Below are 22,924 nucleotides of genomic sequence, written 5' to 3'. Positions count from 1 at the left end.
ACACCTGGTTAAAGCACATATGTTTAAAATACACTTTATTACAGGGACAAATTGAGTACTTCACTTCAGTGATGTAAAATTTGAAGTTCTGTGGTTAAAATCAGTCAAATATCATGTACTAATTCTTGAATTATGTCTGTGCCCATATCACAACTATATACAATGGCTAACGTCACCTCACAGCTAGCTAAAGTGCGAGGTGACAACTATCACAGTGGAAGACTAGAGCCCAGTGCAGCGTATGAGGTGCAATGTGAAATGAGTCCTGATGTGACACAATGAGATACTGAGTGAGAGATTGAGACAGCTCAGTCAGCAGCTGCGGCCTAAATGTACACTGCACAGTGGGTGTTATTGGTGCATAGCCTGGGGGCGTGTCTTGGTCTTCTCGTCTTACACATGCTTAGTTCAGTGCCTAGTATATGAAGTTTCCTGGTGCCAACTGGTGAGCTAGCAAAAGTGTATGCCAGCACATTCCTCCCCCACAAAACACCGCACTTTTTTCATATACTAGAGATGCGAACGACAAGGGGGTGGGGGGGGGGGACAGGAAGCTGGATGTAGAGACGAGACGGTAGCTGTAGCTATGGAGAATGGCATACTCCCAGCCATATGCCACCACCTGGCTTGTGAGAGCAGAGGAATGTCCTCCCAAAAACACGGTTCAGGATACACATCCAGTCCTGAGGGCGTCTCCTGGGGTGATAACGGTGACGGCGATGGTGATGATGGGTCCAGGTCCATCAGGTCAGAGAGTGGCGATGGTGGAGGCGAGGGTGCAACGTCCATTGGGTTGTCCTGGGGTGCCGTGGCAAAAGGTTTGTGTTGCCGTGAGGCCATGGATCTGGGGGAAGAAAGCAGCAGAATCACAGGGCAAATGACAAATGCAAATTTAATTCTGGTGACAGTGCTGCAAACCGTCGTGATTTGCAGTTAGATAAATATATGTGCCAATGCGTTTCTGGACCTCACCTCACTCCCAGCACTGATGTTGACCAAAAACTCAGTAAAGAACAAGATCACATCACACAAAGCAATATTTGTGAACCATCCGCAGTACCAGATGCTGCGCTGGGTGGAGCAAGTGGAGCAGCATCCGATGGCTGCGGCCACGCTGAAGTTCTGCCAGTGATCGTCCGTCATGTGGATGGAAGGGATAGGAGGCAAAAAAGAGTTTCAGCATTTGTTACCATATGCGGGAGGTGCAAAGCTTGATCCTCTATTGTTTAAAAGTGCGTATGAAGCATTTTGCTTCTCCATTGGAGTGGGGGTAGATCCAAATGCCATTTCATTCACAAAACTGTTCAAAGTCATAGTCATGTGACATAAACTGAACTCCATTGTCCAAACAATGACTTTAGGTAATCCTTCAATGCAAAAAATTGAGGACAACACTTGAATGGTGCTACATGACATGGTGAGTTCATAGGCACTGCAAATTGGAAATTGCTAAATGGGTCGACCACTATGAGCCAACAAGTGTTCCAAAATGGTTGTGGAAAGTGTAGGTGCGCTTGTTGCCTTGTGGATTGAGTCTTAGGTCAAACTAAGAATGTCTGTGGTGGAGTGGATAGGTTTTCCATGCATGCATGACACTGTGACATCATCCGTTCAATGTGGGCTCACTGTTCTGCCAAGTACAGTGCCGGCACACTAACTGTTTAGTGTGAACAATTCCCCAATGTCCTTGGTGAAGCATTTGTAACACATTGTTTTGCAACACTACGGGAATGAGTACACGCAATTGACCACTGTCCGATTGTACTACAATTACACCTAATTGTACTGAAAGGTTATGCCAACAAGCAAAGTATCAGTGTACTACTGCATTCTGAATGCTGTTTAATAAGCAAGACCAAGACATCAAATGCAATGCAACAAAATCTCCAGATCAGAGTCCACTTCTGTGGCCTGTGCAATTTTTCTGTAATTCAATGGAAAAGCTTACAGCAATTCAGAGTTCTGTGCAGTGGTCTGGCAACAAGATGTGTCAGAGGAATCAAAATCAGAGTCAGGGCTGATCAGAAGGTGAGAAAGGGTGTCAACACTGCCATGCTTTTCCATAGGTCTCTATACAATTTCGTACTGATACTGGGGTAGAAGCAAAGCCCAATGTTGCAATTTTTGGGCAGTATGTGTAGGAACTGGCTTTGATGGATGAAACAAAGGCTGCAAAGGCTTGTGATCTGTCACTAAGTAAAACTTGCAACCAAACACATAGTGATGGGATTTCGTCACACTATACACAATAGTGAGAGCTTCTTTTTCAATTTGTGAATACTGCACTGCGTTTGAGTTAACAACTTTTGAGGCAAAAGCAATAGGCCTGTAATGTGCACCAAAAGCACAGCACTGATTCTATAAGAGAAAGCATCTAGTTGCAAAATCACTGGTTTGGCAGGATCAAAATGTACTAAACATCTGTCACTGAGCAAGGCATTTTTGAGTTTCTGAAATGTGTTGTGACACTCTTTGGTTCACACAAAACACACATTTTTCCTTTTCAAGCGATGCAATGGATCCACGATCTATGAAGTGTTCAGAATGAAACAAATGTACTATACCAACTTGCCTAGCACTTACTGCAGTTCTGATACATGGTGAGGAACACGCAAGTCATGGATTGCAAGCAAGTGAGATTGAAGGGGTGCACATCCTAACCGTTTATCACATTACCTAAGTACCGTAGTTCCGTCTGAAAAAAGTTACACTTTTTGACACAACCCTTGAGTCCTGCATCTGACAATACTCGAAAAAGAGTACACTAATTGGCAATGAGTTCCTCTAGCATATGACCTGAGATGACAATGTCGTCAAGCTAGTTGATCAGAATGGCACTTGAGCAGGCAGCACTTCCAAGTAACATTGAAAAATGATGGGTGCGGAACCGGTGCCAAAAGGCAAATGCAAAAACCTGAATAGGCCTAAGTGTGTATTAACAACAAACACTTTCTGTGATTCTTCTTCTAGTGGTATTTGCAAATAAGCATCACACAAATCCATCTTACAAAACTAACAGCCTGCGCCAAGCCTGTCCATAAGTTCCTCAGTGCAAGGCATTGGATAACTGTCAGTTATTGTCTGTGGATTGACTGTAGTTTTGAAGTCAACACAAATGTGAATGCAACCAGAAGACTTGGGAATCGAAACCAACGGACTTGTCCGCTAAGTAGTTGCATTGGAGCAACCACACCCGACCGAGCGAGGTGGCGCAATTGTTAGACACTGGACTCGCATTCGGGAGGACGACGGTTCAATCCCGCGTCCGGCCATCCTGATTTAGGTTTTCCGTGATTTCCCTAAATCGCTCCAGGCAAATGCCGGGATGGTTCCTTTCAAAGGGCATGGCCGACTTCCTTCCCCGTCCTTCCCTAATCCGATGAGACTGATGACCTCGCTGTCTGGTCTCCTTCCCCAAAACAACCAACAACCAACCAACCACACCATGGTCTTGTAATTCTTTTAATTCACTGGCTACTTTGTCTCGTAAAGTAACGGGAATGGGCTGAGTCTGGAAAAACTTAGGCTGTGCATTGTCCTTCAGCACAATGTGCACTACAAAATTTTTAGCTTTTCCAGCTACATCAGAAGAGGGTTCAGCAAATACCTTAAGCAAACTAGCTACACTGTCTTTTGGATTAAAAGCAGTCACTGAAAGTACATTGCCTTGGATGCTAAGACCAAACAAGTCAAATGAAGCTAAGCCAAAAAATTTTCACTGACTCTTGATTGCAACACAGTAAATTTCACTGTTGTCATGAGAGATTTGTAACTGGCAGGCAAACTACACTGTCCAAGTACTGGGGTTTCCTGTCTGTTGTATGCAGTGAGGTGCATGCTAGATTTTGACAGGTGTGGTGAGCCTAACCATTTGTATGTGGCATGATTAAGCAAACATACAGAAGCACCTGTATCCAATTGAAAGTCAACAGAATGGCCAGCAATTTGCTGTGTTACAAATAATTTGTTGGAATGGTGTTGCACTGTACTGGGGCGAGATGAGGGCACAACCTTGCTTGAATTACCGCTGTAGTCAGTTTTGAAAACACTGCATTCACAGAATATGCACGAGACCTGATGTTACAAGAGTGGGAAGAATTGGCATTCTTTTGCTGTTGTGTTGCAAGCAGACTGCTGGACATGGCCTTTCTTTCTACATGATTAACATGTCACATTCCATGATGGGCAGTCTTACCACTTATGGCAAGCAGAACAGCAAGGGCAAGACTTCACTAGATATATGGACCTGACTACTTGTTTACAAAGCTGTCTGCACATCTGCGTGAGCACTCATTGTGGTGGCTGGCTAGGGCAGTCACGGGCAAAAGGTGACTCGACGTGACAAGTTGGGTTCTGATAAAATTTATTGGCAACTATGGTGCCAGAATCAAATTGTTCTAATATTTGCAACACTTGATGACGCAAAGGATCTGAGTGCTTGAGAATCTGTTCTCTAATTCTGCTATCAGGGACATTGTATGTGACTGCATCAAGGATCATCATGTAACTATAAAAGTTGCCACAGTTACACTTGAATTTACACTTCCTAATGAGACCCCGTAATTCGGTATACCACTGATGGTACATCTGTTCTGGCTTTTTCTTAAGGCAAAAGAACTTAAATCTGGCTGCTGCAACCTGAATCTGCTGTTCATAATATTGACTTAACGCACTTACTGCTTCATCATAGTGGAGTGCATCAGGAGACGACTTAGGGAAGAGTTTTTAAATTGAGTGAAACACAGTGGTTCCCATGACAGACAGAAATAATGAGATTTTACAGTACCCTGAATTCGGTGGTCTTGACAGAGGGCCTGGAACTGGGTGAGATCCTCAAACAATTCCTCTTCATTTTCATCGAAGTGCCAAAACAATGGAATGTTGTTTGGTGGCACTTGTTGGATCGGTTGGTTGGTTGGTTGGGCAGCCAATGCATCTTGTGCAGCAGGCAATTGCTGTACAGTAGACAGCAATGTGGCGATTTGCTGGGTCTGAAACTGAAAAATCTGATTTAGTTCCAGAGCAGGAGCAGTCTGCGGCTGAGGTGCGAGGGCAGGGGGTGGAGGGGGCGGTGGGTAGCCGTTCTAACACTAACAAATTATAACAAAATATGAAAAGACAAATAGAAAAGCAATGTGCAAAGCCTCTGGAAAGAGAAACAGATTACTTCTGCAGCTCCCCTCCTGTAACACATGCAACAATGAGAACAAATTACCAAACAATCTGAAGTTCTGTGGTTGACAGCAATCAAATATCATATACTAATTCTTGAATCTTGTTCATGTCCATATCACAATCATATACGTATAGCATTCCCTCACAGTTATCTAAGATGCGAGGCAGCAATTATCACTGTGAGAGATGAGCCCAGTGCGACGTATTGAGGTGCAATGCGAACTGAGTCCCAATGCGACATACGGAGGTAGTGAGTGAGGGACTGAGACAGCTTGGTCGGTGGCAGCAGTCTATATGTACGCTGCTCATGGGGCATTATCAGCGCATAGTCTGGGGGCACATCTTGCTCTTCTCTTGTCACGTGTACACTTAGTTGCTGAACTAAATTCTATACAATGTTTCCTAGTGCTAGTGTGCTGCTGAAGGCATTCACCAGCACACTATTGTCAATTTCATCAACAGTAGATTCACTTTTCTCTCCTATTTCTTCAGGTATGAAATTAAATTCCAATTCAATCAAATTTCTAGCTGTACGTAGCTTTTCTAGGTGAAAATCAACATTTTGTGATTTCATCACATGATATTTTGATGGAATCCACACTTTGTAACCATCTTTATCATTAACATAGCCAATGAAATGCCCAGATATAGCTTTGTCATTGAACATAGAACAAAATTTCTTTGGCAAATAAAAATAGCATTTTGATCCAAAAATGCATAGATGGCTGAAACTCTTAAACACTTTACCAGTGCACAATTCCAGTGGTGTTTTACCTTAAACAATTGACTTCACAGTATGATTGAATAGAGAAACAGATGTTATGTTATGAAACTTCCGGCAGATTAAAACTGTGTGCCGGACTGAGACTCGAACTCGGGATCTTTGCCTTTCACGGGCAAATGCTCTACCGACTGAGCTACCCAAGCACGACTCACGCCCCATCCTCACAGCTTTACTTCTGCCAGTACCTCGTCTCCTACGTTCCAAACTTTACAGAAGCTCTCCTGCGAACCTTGCAGAACTAGCACTCCTGAAAGAAAGGATATTGTGGAGACATGGCTTAGCCACAGCCTGGGGGATGTTTCCAGAATGAGATTGATTAACTGCATGGTATGGTAGCCAGGGAAATGGAAATGAGCGTTTGGTGTCATTGGCCAGGAGGCCCCTTACGGGGCAGGTCCAGCCGTCTTGGTGCAGGTCTTATTACATTCGACGCCACATTGGGCGACCTGCACACCAGATGGGGATGAAATGATGATGAACACAACACAACACCAAGTCCCTGAGTGGAGAAAATCCCCGATCCAGCTGGGAATCGAACCCGGGCCCCTTAATGGTAGCCGTTGTGATGTGGAATGTGTCAAGTGCACAAGAAATGCACATATGAAACATTTTTTTTAAATATATATACATTACAGTACAGTGTTAAAGATTAATATTTCTATTATTTACCAAATTCCCTTAGATGGCACAACATGCATATACTATATTTACAGATTTATTTATACGTATTCAAGAATTCATCTGTGGTATAGAAGGAGTTGTCAAGGAGATACGATTTCAATTTATTTTTGAAGCTACTACTGCTGTCTATCAGACATTTTACTTCATCTGGTAATTTGTCAAAAATTTTTATAACAGCATTTTTTACCCCTTTCTGTGCCAAAGATAGGTTGAGTAAAGGATAGTGTAAGTCTTTCTTGTTTCTGATATCATAATCATAAATATCACTGTTGATGAAGGTTTCTCGGGTCTCCAGCCGGGTGATAGCGTTGATATCTCGCGACGTTTCGGGAAGTGTCATATTACCCATCTTCTGGCGAAGTGTCGAGATTCATGGAGAGCGGGCTATTTATATGCGTGGTCGCCCCCCTCCACTGGACCTCCAGTGGCTGCGGTGGACCAGCGGCATGCACGCAGTGGTGGTGATGGCAGTTGCCCCCAGCGGCCACGTTCGGTTCTTGGTGTAAGCCTTCTGTCTGCGTCCGCGGTGGAGGATGTTGACGGGCGTGCGCCCGATGGATTGCCGCTATCACAGGGTTCCATGCTGCGCTGAGTTGGTATCCCTCATCTCTGTAGACCAGATTGTTGTGAATCCTTATTTCTATGGATTCTTTGATAACGCTTTCGCAAAAGCCAGATGCTCGGCACAGTACCTTCGTGTTTTCAAAGTTGAAGGTGTGTTCTTCATTTATGCTGTGTTCTGCTATGGCTGATTTTTCTGTGTGACCAAGTCACACACATCTGATATATTCTTCGCAGCGTTTAGATATGCAGCGCTGTGTTTGCCCAATGTATTGTTTTCCACATGCGCATGGTATGCTGTATACTCTTGGTGTGTTAAGGTTCAGCGCATCTTTGGCAGAACCTAGGAGCTCCCTCGTCTTTGGTGGTGGTCAGAGAATGGTTTTGATATTGTATTTGCCCAGAAGTGGTGCAATTTTGGCTGAGAGCGGGCCCACGTACGGAAGGAATGCGAGTCGTTTGTCTTCTTCTTCTTCTCCTGGGGTTCTCACTGCTTCCTTCTTCCTTTTAAGTGCCCTGTTGATCTGCATTTCACTGTAGCCATTTTGGTGAAAGACTTCCCTCAGGTGTTGCAGCTCGGATGGTAGGCTGTCTTTGTCACAGACGGCGTCGCCCTGTGTACCAGGTTGGTCAGTACTGTTTGTCTTTGTGATGGATGGTGGCAGCTTGTTCCATGAAGGTATAGTCTGTGTGTGTCTTCTTCCTATGTACTGCATGGCCCAGTGAACCATCTGCCTTCCTCTTAATTAAAATATCAAGGAAGGGGAGGTATCCATTTGCCTTCATTTCCATTGTAAATTTGATGTTCGGATGGATGCTGTTGAGGTGTTCAAGAAACTCATCTAGTGCCTGTTTGCCATGTCCCCACATGACCAAAGTGTCGTCGACATAGCGGAAGAAGTGCTTGGGTTTCTGTCTGCCAGTTTGAAGGGCCACCTCCTCAAAATGTTCCATATACAGGTTTGCAATCGCAGGAGCCAATGGGGAGCCCATGGCCACACCGTCGATCTGCTCAAAGAATTCCCTATTGCACTGAAAGTAAGTGGTTGTTAGTGCGTCTTCGAAGAGGCTGACTGTTTGTGGTTCAAAGTGCTGGGCTAAGAGTGCCAAGGAGTATTAATTCCAATGTGCGTTCACCGCGATGTCGCCAAACATGGATGTGATCATCATGATGCTGTAAACTGAACCTGGATTCATCCAAAAAAATGACGTTTTGGCATTCGTGCACCCAAGTTCATCGTTGACTACACCATCGCAGGCGCACCTGTCTGTGATGCTGCGTCAAGGGTAACCGCAGCCATGGTCTCCGAGCTGATAGTCCATGCTGCTGCAAACATCGTCGAACTGTTCGTGTAGATGGTTGTTGTCTTGCAAATTTCCCCATCTTTTGACTCAGGGATCGAGACGTGTCTACACGATCCATTACAGCCTTGTGGATAAGATGCCTGTCATCTCGACTGCTAGTGATACGAGGCCTTTGGGATCCAGCAGGGCATTACGTATTACCCTCCTGAACCCACCGATTCCATATTCTGCTAACAGTCATTGGATCTCGACCAACGCAAGCAGCATTGTCGCGGTACAATAAACCGCAATCGCGATAGGCTACAATCCGACCTTTATCAAAGTCGGAAATGTGATGGTACGCATTCGTCCTCCGTACACGAGGCATCACAACAATGTTTCACCAGGCAATGCTGGTCAACTACTGTTTGTGTATGAGAAATTGGTTGGAAACTTCCCTCATGACAACACATTGTAGATGGTGCCACCGGCGCCAACCTTGTGTGAATGCTCTGAAAAGCTAATCATTTGGATATCACAGCATCTTCTTCCTGTCTGTTAAATTTCGCATCTATAGCACGTCATTCTACATGGTGTAGCAATTTTAATGGTCAGTAGTATATTATTCACTGCTACAGACAGAGGTAGAGAGACATTTTGTCTGCAAACTTTTAATACATTAATACTGAGGCTACCATGCCTATGAAACTTGAGGATTTTAGAGATGATGTTGGATATTTCTTTGCAATTTGTGGGGGCTAGATATGTGCTACGCTCAGATGGATTGCCTTTAAAATTATACTGCAGGTTATTATGTTTGTCATTGATAGCTTTCCCCACTGAAGAAAAATATTGATTGAATATATTAGCAATTTCAGGTTGATCTTTTACTACCATCCCATTGCGTTCAATAATAAAGCCCATACAGATATATTTTTGAAAAAACTGTATCCACACATGCCCTTAGTTGCTTATATACACCGATAATTGCTATAGTTTCTCTACCTCATTTTAAATTTATTGTAGCAAATTCTATGATTACTTCTATGCAGAATGCACTTCCATCAATAACACTGAAATTACTTGCTTTAACAGTGAAGATTGCTACACCACCCCCAGACTTGTTTTCCCTACTAAAGGCAGAGCAAAATTTCATGGAGAGTGGTTAATTAATGCTAATTAGGTCTTCAGTGTACTAATGTTCAGTTTTGACTAAACTTACACCACTTTGTGGAGAATTTTGACTAATTTCCTTGACAATTAATTACCAGGGGATGCATTGTAAAATTTATTACAGATTGTTTTAAGCCAATCTTTTGTCTTGTGCACTTCTAATTTCACTACTTTCCAGCATGCAGAAAAAAAGATATGTGGAGAAATTGGGTTAAGGAGTGTCAAAGATCACTCGCAAAAAGTTGTTGGAAGAATTGAGGGCGAACAAAGAAAAATCATTGTTGTATCTTCCGTGTGTTGGTGGTTCAACATTTTAATCATTACAGGAAACGATTCTTCCCATACATTGACATCACCATACATAGGCACTTGCCCACCCCCATTTCGCGCAGATAAATTTCTCTGGATACCCCTATCCCCATCTCAAAAAACAAAATAATACAATGAGTGATGCAGTTCCACCAAATCAGTGCTTATCTACTACACTATGATATCATGCTACTGGCAGTGCTTTTGAACATCCAGTGTGATGCAGGAAAAATGGGTCAGCAACTTATTTTTGTAACAATCATCATTTGTAATTCTGTCAAAGCTGCAGTAAGAAGCAAACTTTATTTGTGGTTCCCGTCCATCAAATCTGAAAATAGTCACTTCAAATAAAGGATATTTCTCACTGAAACTTTGAAAGAATTACAAATAAAAGTGTTAATTCTTTCAAAGACTTGAAATTTGCAAGTGTGTTTCACCTTAAATTATTTGAGGCACAGTTTAGGAAATACATCGTGAAAAAATATGTGCAATAAAGGACTGTATTTGGGCAATACAGGGATAAATATCTATATATACACTCCTGGAAATAGAAAAAAGAACACATTGACACCGGTGTGTCAGACCCACCATACTTGCTCCGGACACTGCGAGAGGGCTGTACAAGCAATGATCACACGCACGGCACAGCGGACACACCAGGAACCGCGGTGTTGGCCGTCGAATGGCGCTAGCTGCGCAGCATTTGTGCACCGCCGCCGTCAGTGTCAGCCAGTTTGCCGTGGCATACGGAGCTCCATCGCAGTCTTTAACACTGGTAGCATGCCGCGACAGCGTGGACGTGAACCGTATGTGCAGTTGACGGACTTTGAGCGAGGGCGTATAGTGGGCATGCGGGAGGCCGGGTGGACGTACCGCCGAATTGCTCAACACGTGGGGCGTGAAGTCTCCACAGTACATCGATGTTGTCGCCAGTGGTCGGCGGAAGGTGCACGTGCCCGTCGACCTGGGACTGGACCGCAGCGACGCACGGATGCATGCCAAGACCGTAGGATCCTACGCAGTGCCGTAGGGGACCGCACCGCCACTTCCCAGCAAATTAGGGACACTGGTGCTCCTGGGGTATCGGCGAGGACCATTCGCAACCGTCTCCATGAAGCTGGGCTACGGTCCCGCACACTGTTAGGCCATCTTCCGCTCACGCCCCAACATCGTGCAGCCCTCCTCCAGTGGTGTCGCGACAGGCGTGAATGGAGGGACGAATGGAGACGTGTCGTCTTCAGCTATGAGAGTCGCTTCTGCCTTGGTGCCAATGATGGTCGTATGCGTGTTTGGCGCCGTGCAGGTGAGCGCCACAATCAGGACTGCATACGACCGAGGCACACAGGGCCAACACCCGGCATCATGGTGTGGGGAGCGATCTCCTACACTGGCCGTACACCACTGGTGATCGTCGAGGGGACACTGAATAGTGCACGGTACATCCAAACCGTCATCGAACCCATCGTTCTACCATTCCTAGACCGGCAAGGGACCTTGCTGTTCCAACAGGACAATGCACGTCCGCATGTATCCCGTGCCACCCAACGTGCTCTAGAAGGTGTAAGTCAACTACCCTGGCCAGCAAGATCTCCGGATCTGTCCCCCATTGAGCATGTTTGGGACTGGATGAAGCGTCGTCTCACGCGGTCTGCACGTCCAGCACGAACGCTGGTCCAACTGAGGCGCCAGGTGGAAATGGCATGGCAAGCCGTTGCACAGGACTACATCCAGCATCTCTACGATCGTCTCCATGGGAGAATAGCAGCCTGCATTGCTGCGAAAGGTGGATATACATTGTACTAGTGCCGACATTGTGCATACTCTGTTGCCTGTGTCTATGTGCCTGTGGTTCTGTCAGTGTGATCATGTGATGTATTTGACCCCAGGAATGTGTCAATAAAGTTTCCCTTTCCTGGAACAATGAATTCACGGTGTTCTTATTTCAATTTCCAGGAGTGTACTTTTATTCATACATCTGCATTAATTAATTTTTTTAGAAACACTTCCTTCATGGCTCTTCCTACGTTTTTGAGAAACAAATCATATGATACATTATTCTTAACAATTTTGTTTTTGTACTTATCTGCCATAACATCTCACAATGCAGGAATTTTTGATGCATTATAGTAACAATAATGCTCTTTTGTCTTGTTTTAACTCATTTTTCACACTACCACCACAAATTTAACCAAACATAACCTAACCTCCTTGGTCTGCATAGCATGCAAGAGACTGTGAAGAACTTTGTCAGCACTGCCTGTAGATGCATAATATCCAAGCAGTGCAATACATTTCCTAAGCTGTTGAAGTTCTCCATATTACTGCACAACCTCTCAGTTTCACTCCTGGAAATATTGTCAGTATTTTAATCATTTTATTGAATCAACTGTGGGTTCTTGATGAAACATTGTAAATTAACTAAACAAACACAGTTTTTTGCCTTGTTTCACAAATTTTATTGTTGTTACTGCACAACCTAGGTTTCAAGTTATAAGCCCATTTTCAAGTACATTACTGATTCCAAAGATGATAATGCACAGATAAACATGATGATAAGGCAAAGATAGTAAACTCAACTTCTTAATGTTTTAATTCATGACTTAATGTAAAATTACTTCAATGACAATTTTTTAACAAATTACATATAGAAATACACAATTCAGCAATTACACTAATGTGACTAAACATACCTGGGAATGCATCAGTGAAGAACTGTTTATTTACTGATGGATTGAAGCCCAAAGTCTTGCTTCTATCCTGGAGTTGTGATATCATCTAAAAGACATGATAATTGAATTGGTTTGCTCATTTAATAATAGGTCTGGGGATGTGTTGTTGCTGTGGTCTTCAGTCCTGAGACTGATTTGATGCAGCTCTCCATGCTACTCTATCCTGTGCAAGCTTCTTCATCTCCCAGTACTTACTGCAACCTACATCCTTCTGAATCTGCTTAGTGTATTCATCTCTTGGTCTCCCTCTATCAGGGTGTATACGGCCCGGGACATCCGGGAGATCCGGGAAAAACCCGGGAATTTTTTCATCCGGGACAAATCCGGGAAAAACCCGGGAATTTTTTAGAATTCTGGGATTTTTCATTGTTTTAGATTTCAGTTAGTTTTGTAGGTTTGACGTGTAAGATCAGATACGCTGACAAAGAACTTTAGTCCACTACTGCTGAATAATATTGCAGCAATGAAACATGAATCAGAGAATAACACCAAAATAAAAGTTTAGTTGGATAGAAAATGGGTAATTTACACAAAGCACAGACCAGTTTGCCGACACCGAAAAGTGTCAAAGGCTTTAGGTCGAAGATTATGCAGTACGTCCGTAACAACTAACGTGCATTCGATGTGCGTGACGTCACAACTGTTTAAATTTCTAACAATCACCAGAAAATATTACGAATAGTGGCTTGAGATGCGTTACTTTCAAAGTAAATTTCCATGCAAGATGATTTATGTTACGTGTGAGTATGTGCAGTGAATTTCTTAAATCACAGGGCTTTATGACTCTCATTCAAAACGTAACGCTTTGAGGATCAGCTATTTGAAAAATGTCGGGCCCAGAAGATAAGTCATTTGTGCCACTATTTAAAATTTTACTGGCACATTTGTATTTGATGTGACTTAACATGTAACACACGCTAAAAAAAGACCGAGTTTCAGGTTAGTTTTCACATTTAATGTTGTTCTTTCATAGATAAAAAATTATGCAATCAATGCCAAAAAGTGTAATTGACCTTCAAAAAAATGTGCATAATGTATTACCGAGCAATGTCACAAGTCTCTTCATGCCAGAACACTTCGACTTTTCTACGCAACTGATAATCATTTTGGCACGATTTTAATTGCCGAATTAGAGCCTGTTTGTAGGCCTACGGACTTCCTATCATTGTAGGACTAATAACAGTGGATGCCAATAGACGGTGCAATTCTCGTTCGTACATACACATCTGCTTACGAGTTAACGGGTGTAGAAACGCACTTAGCTGAGTTGAGCGAGCTCGGCGTAACTTCGTAACGTACGCGCCGCGGCCTGTCTTTCTCGTAGGCCTCATGCTCAGAATAACTGCCGTCATTCGCTAGCGAGGTCACGTGACATGAGCTATGACTGGCTGACAAAAGTGCATCGCTCAACGCAATCTCTATTTTAGAGTTTCGGAAGCTACCGTGCTGTAATTTGTGGAATTTGTGTAAATACTTTCGCAATACGAAAATAATTGTCTCGCATCAAACAACTTTCCAAACGCATTGTTTTTCCAGGATTTCGTTTCCTAAAGTGGTGGGACGTCCTCCGCCGGTATAAGACCTTTACGATTCAAAGGACATACTTTTTATAGCTCCGAGGGAAAGTATACTGTTACTTAACCCGGATGTATTTTCACCCGCTTTATACGCAATTTCATCCGGGAGAAATTGTGTTTTTAACCGGGAAATCCGGGAAAAATCCGGGAATTTTTTTTTCTTGTCCACGTAGAGACCCTGTCTATGAGTTTTACCCTCCACGCTGCCCTCCAATACTAAATTTGTGATCCCTTGATGCCACAGAACATGTCCTACCAATCGGTCCCTCTTTCTTGTCAAGTTGTGCCACAAACTCCTCTTCTCCCCAATTCTACTCAGTACCTCCTCATTAGTTATGTGATCTACCCATCTAATATTCAGCATTCTTCTATAGCACCACATTTTGAAAGCTTCTATTCTCTTCTTGTCCAAACTATTTATCGTCCATGGTTCATGGGGGGTTGAGTTTAGCCCCCTTTTCCTCTGTGTGTAAGACTTGTACATCTATTATGCATTTGTGGTTATTGTTAAGGCAATGTTCCACAAAGGCTGGTCAGGCTTCTTTAATTTCCAGCTTCCACGATGTTGTTTAAACCTGGAGCAGATTGACCTGCCCATCTGTCTAATGTAGCCAGACTGACACTCGCGGCATGTGACTTTATAAAAGCCACTTTTTGTGATGGCTTGTTGTTTGTCTTTTGCATTGAACAAGCCACTATCTGTTGTCTAAGGAACAACTGAAGCATTGTCTCTGCCATTCCACAAATCTTGCTGTCTCACGAATATCGTAGTAAATGGAAAAATAGTGTAGCAAGTGAATACTATAATTCTCACAACCTGAAGTGTTCAAATCTGAGCCCATATCTTGCATGGAGAACTTAGGATATATAGCAAGAACACAATTTTTTTGGAAACAGTGATCTTCTCCCTTTAGTATCTAAAAAGATGACACATAGTAACAAAACTTAATAGAGCAAAAGCATGAGAAAAAGAAACTCTTATGCACAAAGAATCTCACACAACACAAAACCAAGCAGGGCAGGAAACACAGAGTTCTGATTTATTTACTTTAATGCATAATGCCTAAGTCAGTGACTGAAAGGCAATGACAATGGAAGCTGTCAGTGGAATTTTATTACTAAGACCATTGTGCTGCTGTATGAAGCAATAGCCTCCTGGACCCAGCACCACACTTTAAAATATGTGTAAACTTCTGCATAATTTATTCTGTCAAACATACAATACCATTCCTATATATCCTAAATCAGTTGATAGAAAACAAGGAATGTTGCAACAAATCAGTAATACAATCAGAAAAATTTCTTGCTTTTAATTATTTGCAATTTTACTTGTGTGTGTGTGTGTGTGTGTGTGTGTGTGTGTCTGTGTGTGTGTGTGTGTGTGTGTGTGTGTGTGTGTGTCTGAGGGCAAGTGGGTGGGTGGGCTGGAGGATGGGTGGGTCTGGAAGAGAGGGGGAGGGGAACTATGAGCACACTTCTGCAGTTTATAATATAAATTTTCTTAGCATAGATTTCTTATTTTTGTAACAATCTGTTTTATTTAAGGAATTGGGGGTTGTAAGTTTATATAATAAAGTTGCATAATCGCATGGCATAAAAAATTGTTAATCTTCATCCTAATAGCATTAAACCTCATCATGATCAATTTTATGTTTCTTGTACTGGTTAGGGCATACCTCTCAATATAAGAGACATCATTGCCCATTCATTACTGCCAAAACCACTTCCACTGGTTGTCCACATTGTATGAATGATATCCATGACATTTGGCACATTGTTACAGTTGATACAAGAGATTTTCAGAATGATTCAGTTGTGGATACATCACAGGAGCACTCAAATCATTAATGAATATGAAAAAGGACCTGCGTAAATACAGGCCTCAGAGTGTAGTGATCTCAAATACCTTGAAAATTATTACTAAAAGACCTGAAAATATCAATAAAAATAAGTGTAAAGTGAGCTTTAAAATGAACTACAGTAATGAAAAATTTTTCAGGGGACTGAACTGATATTATTAAAAGGATGGTTAATCTAGAATTGCTAGGTTTTTGTTTAAGAAAAATTCATTCTTTGAAGATGTATGAAAATTGTTGTATAACCATCAAACTATTGCAGTGTGTCATAGTAAACACCCATATGTTCTCAAAATGAGGGAAAGTCTGTTGTTGAATATCATTTGCTTGTTGTTAGAACATCTTCCAACATTTGCTGAAACAGCTAGAGTGTGCAGCTTGATATTTTCCTTTAGTTTCAAAAAATAACCTAAAAAAATCAGCACACTAATACTGATACAAAATGATGTTTTCTTTCAATATACCCTTCCCTGGCACAAGTAAACAACAATAAGTAACACAACAGTTATAATAAGTAGATGAACCACCATCTTGCACTGGCGTGCAAAACATAAGAACAAAAACGACAAAAATAACTTTCACATGATGTGTCACTGCCAAGTAACAAATCTCAAAGAAAGTTGGATCATTCTTAGAAAGAATTGCACCAGTATAGTACGGAAAGTAACTGAACGAAATATAAAATGACATGGACATAAAGGACACTTTTATTCAAGACAGTATTTATAATGAAAACACTGCAATCATGGTGATCCCATGGACATTACAAAAGTCAGGACATGGTTCATGAATAGGATGTATGATAACTGTAGATGACAATGCGTGCTCTGAAATGTGCTCCCATGCTGGTCACCATCACTGTTAAGGGGTTGGACAAACAGCTATCTGGGTCTCGAGAAACTTCATATAGCCATTCTGATCATCTATCACTTCAGCAAGTGGCTTCTACTGGAGAACTGACTTTGAAACATAACAAGGAGAACAAACTGTCTTCTTGCACCAGTTCCTGATTGACAATAAAGTGATTCATAGTCATGAGTTAGGAAGCATGCTGACAGTCACGATCTGCCATATCTACCACTGTTGTCGAACCTGTAGAATATTATGTAGACATCCATTTACAGAAGTTACCAGTTACTTCTCAGTATCTCCTTTTTCTTGTGCCTTTGTGCTGCACTGGCACGGGTCAGCATGGTTAGTAATGGATTTAGCATAGTTAAGTTAAAGTATGACTGGATGCCCATACTGTCACCATCCTGTTACCCCCCTTGGGCAGAATATGTGTACTGCAACTGTCTGCATGTAATGTTACTCATGTGCTAGTAAATAAAAGTTTCACCTAGATCCAGACAGGTTTGAGGTGCTGTCTTTCACTGAGACTGAAACTGAGCCAATGGAACTCACTTCACCTGTTTTGGGGAAACCTTTTGTGTCTGGTGGCAGGAGCAGGCAAATGTAAAAGGGTAGAGTCTATTAATCATTGGCAGTTCAAACATACAACGAATGATGGTACCCCTAAGGGATAATGACAGCAAGGGACAGGAATTGACACCAGGTGCAGTCAGTGTGTATGACTGGAGACCTCATTCAACATGTTGAAGAGGCTATTCCAGGAGCTATGAGGGAACAGGATGCAACCAACTGCAGATTTTGGTGCACATTGGAACAAATGAGGCCTGTTGTCTGGGCTCTGAGATCATTCTTGGCTCATTCCAGCGACTGGCAATGAAGGTTGAGAAGACCAGCCTTTTGCATGGAGTTTCAACAAAGCTCACAATTTGCAGCATTGTCCCCAGAATTGATCATGGCCCTTTGGTTCTGAGTTGAGTGGAAGGATTGATCCATTGGAAAGTTCTGTGACAAACTAGGCTGCAACTTCCTGGATTTGTGTCATACAGTTAAGAACTGTAAATGGGTCAGTTGTGCACTAGACATCAGATGCTGCTACTCAGGTAGCTGACTGTGTGTAGGATGCACACAAAGGTTTTTTAGATTAGGCAACTCTCCATCCAGTCTGGATGAGGATAGGTGTGGTAAACCAAAAAGCATCAGTGAAAGATCCAAAGAAATGCCTCGCACAGGTGAGAGTATTAAAATCCTAATGGTAAATTGCTGAAGCATTCTCAACAGAGTGCCAGAGTGTGAAGTGCTCATGAAAAGTAATGAAGCTCACATAATACTAGGTACAAAAAGCTGGTTGAAATCTGAAATTGATAGCAGTGTTGTTTTGGGGGGAAATTTAAGTGTATATTGAAAGGATAAGCAAATGGGAAATGGAGGTGATGTATTTGTTGCAGTAGACAAAAAACCTCAAATCTACCAGCATAAAAATTGAAGCTGCGTTTGAGATTGTTTGAGCAAGGCTTAGTATGAGGGGTGGGCATAAAATGCTAATTGGCTCCTTTTATTGTACATCAGACTCATCTCATGATGCAACCAAAAACTTTAGAAAAAGCCTCAGTTCACCTGTACCTAAGTTCCCCAATCATTCTATAATCATCAGCATAGACATTAATCATCCAACAATCAGAAAATTACATTTTTCTTAGTAGTGGGTGTGATAAAACACCTGTGAAAGTTTACTAAATGCCTTCCCTGAAAACTACCTAGAACAGATAGTTAGGAACCTCACTCATGATTGAAATATATTCGATCAAATAGACCTGACCTCTTTGAGGATGTCCACATCAATACTGGTATCAGTGACTATGGCACAGTTGTGGCAACAATGATTACCAGAGTACAAAGGACAACTAAAACAGGCAGAAAGATATCTAAGTTCAGTAAACTAGATAAAAAAATCAGTAAAGTGTCATATCTGAATGAGGAACTTGAAACTTTCAACATATGGCAGGAGCATGTAGAGGAACTCTGGCTCAAGTTTAAAAGTATAATTGACCATGCACTGGGTAGACATGTACCCAGTAGAACAGTTCATAATGGGAGGGAAGCTCAATGTTATACTGTCACTCTAAAGAAATTTCTAAAGACACAGAGATTACAGCGTAATAGGTGTAAAACAAAGTGTAGAGCTATAGATAGAGGGATACTGAAAGAAACATGTTTGGCTGTCAAGATAGCAATGCATGATGCCTTCAATGACTACTGTAACAGTACATTGTCAAGTGATCTTTTACAGAATCCAAAGAAATTCTGGTCATACGTAAACGGTGTTCGTGGTGCCAAAGTTAGTATCCAGTATTCCTTTTGGCAGACCATCATAATGGCCATGTTATACAAAGACTATATGTGCACTGTTGTCTTTCTGAACACTAGCCTTTGTTATCAAATTAGTCAACTGCTACTTCACCTTATTCCATAACATAATCTGTAGTCATGTGTTGACCTGCCACATAAATACTTTTTTGCCCTGGTAACATTAGTTTTTCACAGTCCTATTACATATACACCTCCTGTACTTTAAACTCATTTTTGTCAAAGGTACGACATGAAGAGATCCGAATGCGTGAAAAGGATTTTACATTTCGACCACAACGAAGAGAATTTCGCCGACAGGGAGAATATTCTTATGCAAACCCTGTCCCTCCTGACATGCGTTCTGTTGCACTGGAAGATCTAAGCCCTGTTCCAATAGACTGGAAAATGCTCACTTCAGTAAGGCCACGTTCAAAGGTTGATGAAGAACTATTTTCCAGGTAAGTTATCAAAACTAATTATATAAGTCACAATTATGTAAGTCAAACAATACATTTCTACATGCTGCAATACTGTGACACATTAAAACTTGTAAATAATTAAGGAGTGAAGGTCCTAAAGGTCATTTCCAAGAAAACTGCTGTGGTGCTGTTCATAAGGAAGTGTATCCAGGGCATGTACTGGAATCTCAAGCTCTTCACCAAAACTCTACTAGTAGAGGGAGTAGTGGAGTATCTAGCAGCAATCCTGGATGTGAAACTATGTTGGACCTCAGATATAAAGAATATATGTTCCCAAATGAAAGGTGCTCTTATGTGCACTGAAAGGGCCTGTAGTAAAAACTTGGTTCTAAATCTCAGAAGCATATATTGGATATACACAACACTAATAAGACCTATGATAGGTTATGGCGCTATAGCATGATGAAATAAAGTAAAACTGATGGCAACTTCGAAGGTGTTGGCAAGGCCCAGAGATTTGCTGCTTAGCCGTAACAGGTGGAATTAGCAGCACACTCACTACTGGGATGGAGAGAATGCTGGACATGCCTCCCATTGCACCTTTGGGTTACAATGGAGGCACCACCATGGGCATAAAGGTTAAAAGCTGAAAACAACAGGAATCCTTTAGGAAATCCAAAATCCCAAATGTGGTACTTATAGGAGTCATCGAGGAGTGCCGGCTGACTACACAACAATGACCATCTGCTTCAGTAAACATCTCAGGGTAATATTTGGAAGTACAAAGCAGTGGAAGAACAAACCTCTATACTGCTCAGGAGGTATAGTCTGGTCTACTGATGGATTGAAAACAGACAATGGTGGTGGGGGGCAGGATATATGGGGTACAGCCTAGACTAGAAACCACAGTCTCTAGGGAATTCAGCCATGGTATTCTGGCTGGAAATATCGCTATCAGAGAGTGTGTGGAGGAGAATCTGTGTTGGTGCTACTAGGACCATGGCATCTGTGTTCATTCAGCCAGCCAAGCAGCTCTGAAATCTCTATCAGCCTTTGCAATAAGAGCAAAGATTGTTGCTGAATGCCATGAAGCCACTGTAAGGCTAGGGTGAAGCAACAGGCAAAATCTGCTGTTTGTTCCTAGTCACTCGGAAATCAGCAACAATGAACAAGCTGACAGGCTAGTGAGGACAAGTGCAATGACTCCATCTGTTGGACTGTAAACTTTTCTGACCGCCACTAAAGCAATGGTCAGGACAAAACTATATGGCTGGATTAGGAGGCACTGTGCAGAATATTTGACTTGCAATCCAAAAATAGAAGCATTGTAAGCTAATGACACTGAAGTGATGTTTCAAGATAAATTCTGCGATCTTTGGTTTGAACAGGGAGACAAACTCATGGTAAGACTGATGACTGCCCATGGAGACTTAAAAAAAAATAAAAAAAAAACAAAAAAAAAAAAAACAATTAGAAATGATGGGTGTAGAGAAAGAAGCCCATAATTGTAGACTATTTAGTGTGTGTGTGGGGGGGGGGGGGTTAAAAGCACACCACATTTAATCTTCCATTGTGAAACATTGGAGGCCAAAGGGCACCGAATATTCGGGTCATTACTTCCTGAAGAAATTGTGTCTAATAAATTCAGATTCTTTATTAGCCATTGACCACATGTCACAGAATTGGCTTTAAATTGATGGCATGATACAGTAGAAATCATTATATTACTTACCTTTCGCATTACACATACAGAATTAGTAAAAGGCCTTCTTGATCCTCTTCTTGCTACTTCCAATGAGTAGGCTGTATGCTGACACCGGGTTTCACTCTCTCCCTTCCTTTTATTCATAACAACACAAACCCAGCACTACTCTGTACGAACACTCATCACAGTCATCCACAAAACAAACACACACTTAGCACTCCATAGCAGATCAAAGGAAGGCAGTGGGAAACCATGTCTACTTGGAATTTATCATGAGCAGTGGTGCAGGGTTTGTGTATCTAATCCCTACACTTACATCTTGAGTATGGTACTACATCATTCATTCAAAAGTCCTCCTGGTACTCTTTAAAGGTACTGGGTGACTTCAGTAGAATTATGGGGAGAGAAACCACAGAATAAATGCAGTTGCAGTGTGGGCAACACTAAGCTAAGACCACTGTTGTTTTTTGTCTACATGCCTAAATCAGTCAATCAATCAAGGTAACAACTCACAAAATAGTGGCAGCATTGATTCATTGACACGCACACAGAAAAGAAAGAAAGCTTCAATAGCTGTGTGTGTGTGTGTGTGTGTGTGTGTGTGTTTGCGCCGCACGCACCTGTAGCTCAAAAACGGATTTGTTCAAAAGCTAACAAAGTTTTCTTTGTGAAACATTACCATCACTCCTTAATTATTTACATTCTGCCAGAATTTCTCATACCATACGTAAACATTAAAATAAGTTTACTCGTACAGACTTCCAAATGGCATCAGGTGACAAAATGAGCATGGGTGAAGATGTCATGAGTACCAATTTCCCAATAAGAGAATGCCAGATATAACCATCAGACACTAATTAATTCATACTGCAGCATAAGAAATAAATACGCATGGTCAGTCATATTTTACAGATTACTTTTAGATTAAAGTAACTTAGATTAGATTAGAATATAATAGAGGAAAACATTCCACGTGGGAAGCAGACATTTCAGCTTGTGTCTGTGTATATGCGGATGGATATGTGTGTGTGTGCGAGTGTATACCTGTCCTTTTTTCCCCCTAAGATAAGTCTTTCCGCTCCCGGGATTGGAATGACTCCTTACCCTCTCCCTTAAAACCCAAATCCTTTCGTCTTTCCCTCTCCTTCCCTCTTTCCTGATGAGGCAACCGTTGGTTGCGAAAGCTTGAATTTTGTGTGTATGTTTGTGTTTGTTTGTGTGTCTATCGACCTGCCAGCGCTTTTGTTTGGTAAGTCTCATCATCTTTCTTTTTAGATATATTAGATTGGATTAGATTAGATTAATACTAATTCCATGGATGAATACGATATTTCGTAATGATGTGGAACGAGTCAAATTTTCCAATACATGACATAATTAAGTTAATTTAACAACATACTTAAGTTAATCTAACAACTTTTTTTATTTTTTGTGTTTTTTATTTTTTATTTTTTTATAATTTTTTCTTTTTTT

At 41.8% G+C, this 22,924-nt stretch overlaps 1 protein-coding gene across 4 annotated transcripts in view; it reads left to right on the top strand.

Moving 5' to 3' along the window:
• LOC126176699 (uncharacterized) overlaps positions 1-22,924 on the top strand; it is a 120,045-nt gene that overhangs the window by 82,732 nt on the left and 14,389 nt on the right. For all 4 annotated transcript variants that reach the window (XM_049923862.1, XM_049923863.1, XM_049923864.1 and 1 more), the window contains one exon: positions 19,571-19,785. In XM_049923862.1, coding sequence (XP_049779819.1) covers positions 19,571-19,785 — 215 coding nt within the window. The remainder of the gene's footprint in view (positions 1-19,570; positions 19,786-22,924) is intronic.

This window comes from Schistocerca cancellata, chromosome 3 (assembly GCF_023864275.1).
Source record: "Schistocerca cancellata isolate TAMUIC-IGC-003103 chromosome 3, iqSchCanc2.1, whole genome shotgun sequence".
Taxonomy (NCBI): domain Eukaryota; kingdom Metazoa; phylum Arthropoda; class Insecta; order Orthoptera; family Acrididae; genus Schistocerca; species Schistocerca cancellata.
Note: the sequence above shows the minus strand (reverse complement) of the source record. Positions and strands in the feature narration are given on the sequence as shown.